This window comes from Cottoperca gobio, chromosome 1, assembly GCF_900634415.1.
Source record: "Cottoperca gobio chromosome 1, fCotGob3.1, whole genome shotgun sequence".
NCBI classification, from domain to species: domain Eukaryota; kingdom Metazoa; phylum Chordata; class Actinopteri; order Perciformes; family Bovichtidae; genus Cottoperca; species Cottoperca gobio.
In genome coordinates this window covers 19,726,155-19,736,303 of record NC_041355.1, presented here as the reverse complement: position 1 = coordinate 19,736,303, position 10,149 = coordinate 19,726,155, and the positions used below count along the sequence as shown (strand labels likewise).

General features: G+C 41.7%; 1 protein-coding gene across 2 annotated transcripts; it reads left to right on the top strand.

Moving 5' to 3' along the window:
* The first annotated feature begins 325 nt into the window (after positions 1-325).
* cpz (carboxypeptidase Z) lies at positions 326-9,786 on the top strand. 2 transcript variants are annotated; one of them, XM_029437116.1, is made up of 13 exons: positions 326-591; positions 1,088-1,120; positions 2,947-2,998; positions 3,163-3,485; positions 3,599-3,814; positions 4,326-4,522; positions 5,959-6,120; positions 6,214-6,372; positions 6,984-7,119; positions 7,230-7,369; positions 7,723-7,822; positions 8,570-8,715; positions 8,952-9,786. In XM_029437116.1, exons 1-13 carry the CDS (start codon positions 495-497, stop codon positions 9,153-9,155), a joined length of 1,965 nt encoding a protein of 654 aa, XP_029292976.1. In that variant the 5' UTR covers positions 326-494; the 3' UTR covers positions 9,156-9,786. The 2 variants fall into 2 exon arrangements, with proteins under 2 accessions (XP_029292976.1, XP_029292968.1); XM_029437108.1 differs by having other exon boundaries at positions 327-591; positions 4,326-4,561.
* Positions 9,787-10,149: the final 363 nt, after the last annotated feature.

Here is a 10,149-nt window from a genome sequence, read left to right as displayed (position 1 = left end):
TTATCTTGAGGGCGTCTGGGGGTTCCTAACCCCTATGTTAGGAACCACTACACATTATACATTCCTGTAATAGTCTTATAATCGATGATCATTACAAGAATAAAACAGGACGTGAGGTTTCACAGACTAATGGTGCAGATCTATTCTTGCATTGCATTGGTGAACAGGCAGCAGCTCAACGATGTCAAACACACGGACATGAACTTCCTCACTCCCACCGCCACTAGCCACGTTTCTCCCCCCCCCCCCCCCCCCACACACACACACTCAGCGCTGTGCAGTGAAATATGATCGGCGCTCGCTCGTAACGCACAGCAGTGAACATAATCCTGGCGCGCTGCACTTTTCTCGGGTCAGGGATGCTCCGCGCAGACAAAGGAAGGAGGTTTCCGTGCTGTGTGTGGTAATTATCATCCAACCTAGAGAACAGAACAGTTGCAGCTTCAAACCCACGCACACTGCCACATCACACACCGCCGTAACTGCACTCCAACATGCGTTTAGGACTTTTGGGGCTGCTTCTTTCCTTGACGAGAAGTTGTTTGTGCGACCCGCAGCAGCAGACTTGTCATCCAGGAGACGAGCTTTTAGGTAAGGTCACTTCAACTTAAAGCAAAGTATGGTTCATAGCAACGTGCGTTTCTGTAAGACGCCAAAGTGCGATGGAAACATAACTTAAAGGACGATTTCAATTTGCAATATGGACAATTTAAGACTATTCCAAACGCTCTTAATCAATAAAAAACAGCTGATAAACAATACAAAATTTACATATTATCATCGCACACGCTCTAATTTAAATGCTCCACTAAATAATACTTTTACTAAAGTCTATATTCTCGCAGCTTCGTTGCTTATAGTCACATTATGTAGTAGGTCTTTAAAGTGCCGTGACCATGCACATGTGACCATGACTTCATTATCACCTGCAGTTTTTTTAAGCCTCGACATGAACAGTAATAAAAAGCAGACGTTGATTTGGCTCGTCTCTTGCTTATGAAGATGTCGCCTCCTAGCGTTTTATTTGTGACCCACACACATTTCCATGCTTCCTCATGTTTGTTGTTCGGCTTGTGTTCTCTCACAGGAAGATGCAGCAACAGCGTGGCTGGAGACAAGAGTAGGTGGCTAATTAATTTCTCTTTGTGTAGGGCCTTACATTAAATCATATGATGGGTTTCAAATGTCAGATTTTATGTCTCAGGTACACAAAGCAATCTGTGTAAAATTACATATCAGAGCCTATCCACTTAGAAATTGAACGATGTGCCCCCTAGATCAGGGGTCGGGAACCTATGGCTCTTTCGATAACGCGATATGGCTCGCTGACATTTTTTAACTTAACAAGTAATAAATAATTATACTGTGCCATTTTAAAGTAAAACATTTAGCAGCGGATTTGTTTTTAGTTCTCCCCTCTCCTTTCCTCCGCTGTGTGTGTGTGTGTGTGTGTGTGTGTAGGGGGCGGAGCCCCGCCCGTCGCGAGACTGCGCAAAGCAAGCAGTAGACCGGGGGGGGGGGGTCAAACTCATTCACAGAGGGCCAACATTAAAAACTGGGACTACGTCGAGGGCCAAACACGGTCCACATTTATTGAACAGGGTACACATAAAGTGCAAAAAGATATGGAACATATTTAAGTCAACTGCAGACAGATTGCTGAGCAGTTCAATTAAAATATCTGAGCTGCAAAGTCGGCAAATGCTTTCAGTTGATCAGCAGAATGCTGTCGGGAACACAGCAGTGGAGATGTTTGTCAGTGTTTGGAAACACGTAGTGACCAAAGTTTCCTTCTGCATCCGAGTCTCCCACAGGCAGCTTGGCTTGGAAAGCTCTCACTGCATCACACATGTCTGTGATCACACGGCCCTGAAGCTGCAGGTTTAACAGTGAGATGCTGCGTTATGTCGCACAAACAGTCCAGCTCGCATCGTCCCAGAGATCTGTGGTGTGTTTCCCTTTGCTTTCCAAAAACTTTCATTTCATTCACACATTTAGATACTTCCTCAAATGTCTTTTCCCGCAGACATATGACATTTTCTCGCTGGTCGGATATAATTGCCTTGAGTTTGACACCCGTGCAGTAAACACTGAAACGTATACATAAATGAGATAAATAACGTGAGCGTTTAGTTTATTTAATAAAAGAGCTCCTGTTCAATGCAACACTGATACCTCTATTAGTACTCGGAGACGTGTTATTCTTAAAAAATGCACGCATAAAGTTGCATTCAAATTTATATGGCTCTCAAGGAAATACATAAAAAAAATATTTGGCTTTTATGGCTCTCCCAGCCAAAAAGGTTCCCGACCCCTGCCCTAGATGAAGCTCCAGGCCATGACTTGACCTTCAGGGCTGAAAAACCAAACAGTTTGAAATGCCAAGCGCCTCTGCAAGATGCAACAGGCCTTCTCTCTAGATAGCTGGTCTATGAGAGGAAAAACAGATGCAGCACTTGAGTTTAAGTATTTATGTACTACTTTTTCTTCATAGTAACACCAGGCCAGCACCTGCCAGTTGAAGTGGTTTATTTACTACTCTTAAGTGACTTAGGAGCAAGACACATACTTTTTAGTTGTTTAACTTCTTTTTGTTGTTGTTTTGCCCCTTTTCAGAGTCGTTATCTTGTGTCTGTTTTGGGTCTTTTTGTGTCTCTTTGCAGCTGTTTTGGTCTCTTTGTAGTCATTTTATGTTTCTTTTTGGTCATTTTGTAGTCCTTCCTGGTTGGTATGTGTCTCTTTGAGTGACATTTTGTAGGTGAAGGCCGGGTCGACCCCTGACACTTTAGGCCCATTCAGTAATCCATCCATGGATACAGACATTTCAGCACAAGCCCTATTTGAACAACCAAAGAAAAGCTTTGTCTTACTTACTAAACTAAACATTAAGTAACCACATTCTTTTCAAAAAAGTTACCAGTTTTCCCTGCCTTCTCTGTTCCACAGCTACCTGCACAGAGATGAATCTGGGCTACTGTAATGATATGGAATACTCTAGGTGGGTCCTAGAGGTTGGTACTAATATGGGACGAGCCAATCTGTGCCAGCTAAAAACATTAAACATTTTAAGCCATTGCTGTTATTTTTTTGATTTCAATTTTCTTTATAAGCTGATTGTGGACATTATGTTTAACTACTTCTGTTGAAATGCTGCCGCTCCAGAACCATATTCCCCAACATCCTTGGCCACCGTAGTCGCATGGATGCAGAGTCAGGGCCAGAGTATCTCCTCCTGAGCGTCATCCATGGCCTGCTCAACGGGGAGTGCTCCCCTGAGATACGTCTCCTAGGCTGCTCGGTTCTCGCCTCGCCCTGCCAGGACGGCAAGATGATCAAACCCTGCCGCAGCACATGCGACGCACTGAGGAAGGACTGTGCTCATGCCTTTGAAGCCATCGAAATGGCATGGCCCTACTTCCTAGATTGTGACCGCTTCTTTGCCAGCGACCAGGAGGGCTGCTTTGACCCACTGGCAGGGCTGAAAGGTAAAGGTCACACTGTTGTGTTGTAGTGTTTGGGACCAAAGCATTCTTAGTGTGTCGTGAAACAAACAAAGCATCCTTCTCTCCTTCCCTAAATCCTGGCATTCCTCCTCCAGCCAGACAGGAGCTAGAAATGTCCAGCCTCTCTCCTGAAGAACCCAGCACCATCATCCAGTTCACCTACACCTCCAACGCCCAGATGTACAGCTTTCTGAAGAGAACAGCGGCCAAGTGTCCACAAATCTCTCATGTGTACAGCATCGGACGCAGCACAGAGGGCCGGGATCTGCTGGTGATCGAGTTCAGCAACAACCCAGGACAGCACGAGCTATGTGAGTAAGGAAGAGCATTGTTGATTTATTGTGTGATAAAAATGTTTATAATGTACACGGCCTGCAACTTTACAGTTCCATCTTACCCCTCTAGTTAGTGCTGTACACTACCTGCCCGACAACGCATTTCAGATCATGTTAGGGAGTAGCTGTAAAACATAGTGTTGTCAGGAGTTGATTGACACCAAAACAGAGCCAGAAGGACACAAACACAACTCCAATCACATGCTAATGTTGCTACGTGTCTGCTGGATTTGCAAAAATGGTTTCTAAAGAAATAATATTTCAATATTGTCTTTACACTTCTGGTTTAAAAAAAACCAAGATGGCGGCAGCGCAAATGCCAAACTTGAGGCTTCCAAACGGCAGTCCACAACCACTTAGCGACGTCCCGATGACTACGCCCACTTCTTATATACAGTCTATGGTGTACTGCTTGTTCTGCTGCCCCAAAGTGGCCCAACCAATGAATGCAGCTTTAACCATGTTTGCTTCTGTCTGTAAACCGTAGTGGAGCCAGAGATCAAGCTGGTTGCCAACATGCATGGCAACGAGGTATTGGGACGCCAGCTGCTCATCTACATGGCCCAATACCTGTGCTCAGAGTACATTCTGGGGAACCAAAGAATTCAGGCCTTGATCAACACCACCCGCATCCATATTCTGGCCTCCATGAATCCAGATGGCTATGAGCTGGCCGCCTCAGAGGTAGAGGATAACAATGACCCGGAGCTCAGCAACCAGGAAGTAAATATTGTTAACAGAAACAAAAAGGACAAACCGCCATTATCCGCTCTCAATGTCATTGTCTGTTCAGTCTGCCTGGCTTGACTTGTAGAAGTGGAGGAATGAGGAGCTCTGCTGAGGGAGTTTTAGAATTACTAATGCAGAGGGTTTTCACAATGTAAATTGTGGGTTGCTTTAAAAAAGTTTTAAAAGATCTAGAAAAAGAACACATTTTGCTTTCACTGTGTTATGCTGAAGGATAAAGAACAGCCTAATTGTTAACAAGCAGTAATAAATCAGTGATTTTGGGACGCCGCAGGTAGATTTAACTACCGTTATGTCTTAATTCTGAATCAGTTGCTAAATTAGATGTAACAGATAAGAGTACTCCATCCTTCCAGCTTCTACCTTTACCTATTTTCTACTAACCAGAGAATTCAATACTAATCATCACTTCCCTGTTTTGTTTAGCAATTGTAGAAGGACTTCTAAATTGGCATCTCTTGAGATTTTCAGCTTGATATAACAATACAGACATAGCCTTTTGGTCAACATGTATTGTATCTGTTCACTAATGTCTCAGGTCGGGTCACTGTGCCTCTAACAAGCTTTGCATGTGTGCTGTACACTGATCATGTGTTTGCTCAAATGTGAGTTGCAGTCATTTGAAATGAGGCTGTTAAATGCTGTTAGGTCCACTATGAAGATCATCATTATCCATGTATGCAATGTGCAATCTAAAACACCCTCCATAGCCGATACCGTGTAGGCGTAATTATACTATACACAGCTTTACTGCATTTTATAATAATGGGTTTTAGTGTGACAGGCTGTCTGATTGCATCAATCTTCATCAAGCAATTCACAATCCATACATGGTTACATGGAAACAGTAATGAAGGTGTGCAGCATATTGTACCTTTTATCAATATGAGCACATTTTAAATGTATTATGTTGGCCAAACTATGTATGTTGCATGTTTATAGTAATTTTTCAATTATGCTCATCGGAGTAAATTGAAACCCCATATTTATACTATATATGGCAACATATACAGATATGTTCAGTTTGCATAATCCAAAGCATCTCTTTTTGATTGTCTGGATGGATATACCATGGATTAAATGCATTTTCTGCTCACCTCTAATATATATAAATAATGGTTTCCTGTTGTGATTCCATTTGCTTTGCTTTCTCATGACGGATATATGGTCTTGTCTATATGTTAACAACAGAATTAACAGCGATAGTCTAACAGGTTTCTTCCTGTTCTTCTGACTAAAATTCATATAATGTGCTGAATGTTTTCTTCACATAATCACTGCTCCGACTAACGTCTACACATCGTCCTCATGAATAATGTCCCACTCTCTGACACATTGTAATGCTGTTAGTTGTTTGAACCTAAATGTTTCAGGGTCACTTGTTGAATGGTTGGACCAATGGGCGGACCAACGCCCAGAATATTGACCTCAACCGCAATTTTCCGGACCTCACCTCCATTTTCTACCGGAACCGCCGCAGCAGGCACTACCGCATTGACCACATCGCAATCCCGGACGCCTACTGGTTTGGCAAGGTAGGTAAGAATCAGATTTCATCCTCATTAGATACAGTATGTAGTATTTCAGCCTGGGTCCCTAAACAATTAAATCCTACCTTTGGGCTGTAGGTGGCACCAGAGACCTATGCAGTGATGAAGTGGATCAGGTCGCTGCCCTTCGTTCAGTCTGCCAGCCTGCACGGAGGAGATCTGGTGGTCTCCTATCCCTTCGACTTCTCCAGACACCCGCAAGAGGAGAGGATGTTCTCACCCACGCCAGATGAACAGGTAAGGATGTTTAAATTGATGGATTAATGTTTGCTGAGAAATGTTTCTTTCTTTCTTTTCTTTTTTGTTTACCCTATTCACTTGTAGTGTCTTGCAAAATGTTTGGACATTTACAAAACAACAATATTTACAATCTTTAAAGAGCATTTTCTGAAAAATAATTTTCCGTCTCATACTTACACATACAACAGTTCCAGTTTAATTCCTATCTATATTAAGGATTTCACAGGAGGTCTTAGATCATTCAAAGCCTGATTCACACAACATTTTATTCCTAAAAACATGCTTTTTTTTTCGTGGCTGTTGACGGTATCTTCTGATTTATGCAGTGATACAAAAAGATGTCCGAGAACCTTTTAACTTTATAATGTCAACAAAATGAAACAAGAATTTAAACCTGGCTTCATCCAATGTTCTGGAAATGTATGCAAAGATTAGCACATTCTTAATTAAGATAATTGCTCATTTATATATTTTAACATAACATTTGTAATACAAAAGTGTCTTAATGTAAGTAATCAACTGAGGAAGTTTCATGGTGATATCTATTAGCCTACATTTTTACCGTATTCACCTGCAGTGTCTCCCATTAATAACCTCTCCATGCTCAGGTCCTCAAGCAGCTGGCTCGTACCTACGCAGACGCCCACGACACCATGTCAAACAACGACACAGAGAGGTGTGGAGCATCCTTTTACCGAACTAGGGGCATCATCAATGGGGCATTGTGGTACAGTTTTGCTGGCGGTGAGATATACAACACTTCTCAAACTACAGAGAGAGAACCATGAATAGGCTTTTTTTCTACCTCTCTTATTGCATTTGAGGGACTCATCATGCACACGTCTCCCTTGCAGGTATGTCAGACTTCAACTACTTGCACAGTAATTGTCTGGAGATCACCGTGGAGCTCGGCTGTGACAAATTCCCGTCAGAGGCCGAGCTTTACCTAGAGTGGAAGAGGAATAAGGAAGCTCTGCTCAGCTTTATGGAATCTGTGAGTGTCTCTTCGACAGGCTTTGATGGCCAGTTTGTGTTATAATGTGCTTATTTGTACAGTGTAGATAGTGGAAGGATGAATAATTGACCAGAAAAGTGTGAAATTATATCCACTTGTCAAGTGAAATTTGTTGGTAGAACACTAGCAGGTTTTAAATACCAGAAAGGAAAGAAAGGATAAAAACAATATTAATAATAATAATAATAATAATAATAATAGGTATGTGCCTTCAAGCATCAGGACTATACAGACAGTGCATGTAGGCAACATAAGCCTTTGACTCAGAACAAAAGTACAAGGCAGACAAGAAAATGAAATGGCTTTCCATTATGCTTCCTTTCCCTGAACAGGTCCATCGAGGGGTAAAGGGCGTGGTTACGGATCTGGATGGAAATGGGATAAAAGGTGCAACTATCTCTGTCAAGGGGATTAGGAAAGATGTCACCTCAGGTAAACACAGTCCTACATGTTTTTCAGTTGGTATAACTTTAATGTTAATTTCTCATTAATGCCTTAGTGAAATAAGTGTTATGGTGTTGCTGTGAGGCATATTTTGCAAAGTTCACATTTTAAACACCATTAAACAGTTTCAGCCAGGTTTTTAGGACCACAACTGTTGGACGGTTCGCCATGAAACTTTGTACATATATTCAAGGCCCTAGATGATGACGACTCATAATGACTTGACATTTTTGATTTTGAGTGAAATGTTGCTACAACTATTGGATGGATTAGCATGAAACATTAATGTCCTTCTTATGATGAGTTGTAATAACTTAACTTCTCCTTCCTTCCCACCATCATCAGATCAACATTTGAATATGTCCAATATGTTGGTTTATGACTAAATACCTGCACAACTAATGACATTCCCATAAGACTCAGCTGTATTGCACATTGTGATTAGTGCTAATTAGCTAAATATAGCATGTCAACATGCTAAACTAAGATGGTGAACATGGTACACCTTATATCTACAAAACATTAGCATGTTATCATTGTGACTGTGAGAAGAAGCAGAGCTAATTTGGTGGAAAATGTGTAACAGGGCCGCTAACATGGCTGTACACTTGTTTATATGTAATCTCTTCCCCTTTGTGTCTCACACGTGTTGTTTTTACTGTGCCCTTCTTCAGCTTGTTGACCCCCTCTCTGACATGTTGACTGTATAACCCTGCTCTCTTTCCTGCCCGCCAGCTGAAGATGGAGACTACTGGCGGCTGCTGAACCCCGGTACTCACATCCTGACAGTCACAGCGAAGGGATACTCCAGGGTCAGCAAGAGGGTGTATCTGCCTCACAACCTAAACAAGGCTGGACGTGTCGACTTTGTCCTGAAGAAGGTTGGATCTTTGTCTTCATTGATATTCAAATATGCTTTTATAATCTTACTTTCTACCCATGCATGGTTTAGTTTGAATAGAGATTTATGCACCATATTTAGCTACAAGCTCATTTCCATCTGCAGTCCCTATTTACACTAATACAAATACAAGTTTAAAACACAATAAACACTAAAAGGATTATCATCCATTATCCCTGCTCTTCATATTCACCCTTTCACTTGTCCTGCATCCAGGTTCCCATAGAGCCCGATATCGATGACCACCTCTTCCCCACACTAGACACTTGGGATCGATTTGACCCATACAACCAGTTTGAGCGCTATGGCGAGCCAGACGTGAGGGAGGGAGGGATAGAGCGGCAGGAGAAACCATGGTGGTGGAACTACTTCTCCCAGTCTGGCATCTCACCTCCAAACTGGCTGCTGCGAAGTGTCTAGACGCATTACAGGACAATAAAATTCCGAGGCATACCACTGCGAGACTGGTGATGGACGGTCCTATTAGTGCTCTCCGAGGCGTCTGTAGCAGGAGCTGTGACTCTAAAATCAGCAGTGCCTAAATAGGTTTCAGTGCTTCCTGGAAGGATGTGAAAAGGCTTTTTTCCCACCAGGCAACACATGTGATTCTTGCTTGTAAGAGGAGTGTTGGCCAATATTGTTTTGCAGCTGCATTTGTTATAAGTAAAACTGTAACCACTGAGAAATAAAGGATTTATTGCTGCCCCATTTGTCAAACTCTTAAAGATGTTCAGTCAAAAATAATTGTATGTACTTATTTGAATATTGTACGGCAGCTGCTACATAAAATGTATTTATGCACATTTAAAAAAAATTGAGTTTGCAAAAAATTTCATGCAGATTTGACATTTTTTTATTCTTACATTCCACAGGGTATGTCCCTGTTTGTTTATGTTATACACACCATAAGTGCAACAGTACATGTAACAGCACCTCATATTGAGCACAACATATTATTAGTAGATTAGCAGCAATTCTGTGCCAATTGTGAACAGTAGAAATGTTTGCTTTGTTTGTTTTTCACAAGCATTAAAAATAAATATGAAATATGTGTGGCATATCTTCCATGTTTTATGTTTTAAATAATTAAGTAATATGTTTTTGGAGTTTAAAACAGGCCCTACTTGTTTTACACCTCTCCTCAGAGGCTGTTGTAGCCTTTGATCACCAGAGGGCACCAGATAACAGATAATAATCCCAGACTGTGCCAATGATGAGTAGTCTGATTAGATGGTAATGGAGGTTTGTTCTCTTCATTCATTCATAAACTATGTATTTCTTGACAAACATTGAGTTTATTTTTTTTACACAACTATGATTTGGTTAAATGTGTTGACTTCACAGTCTGTGTACAACTTGTCTAAAGTGAAAGGTCGAAATAGCTCCCACTACTCTCCAGAAAATAAAGATCCGC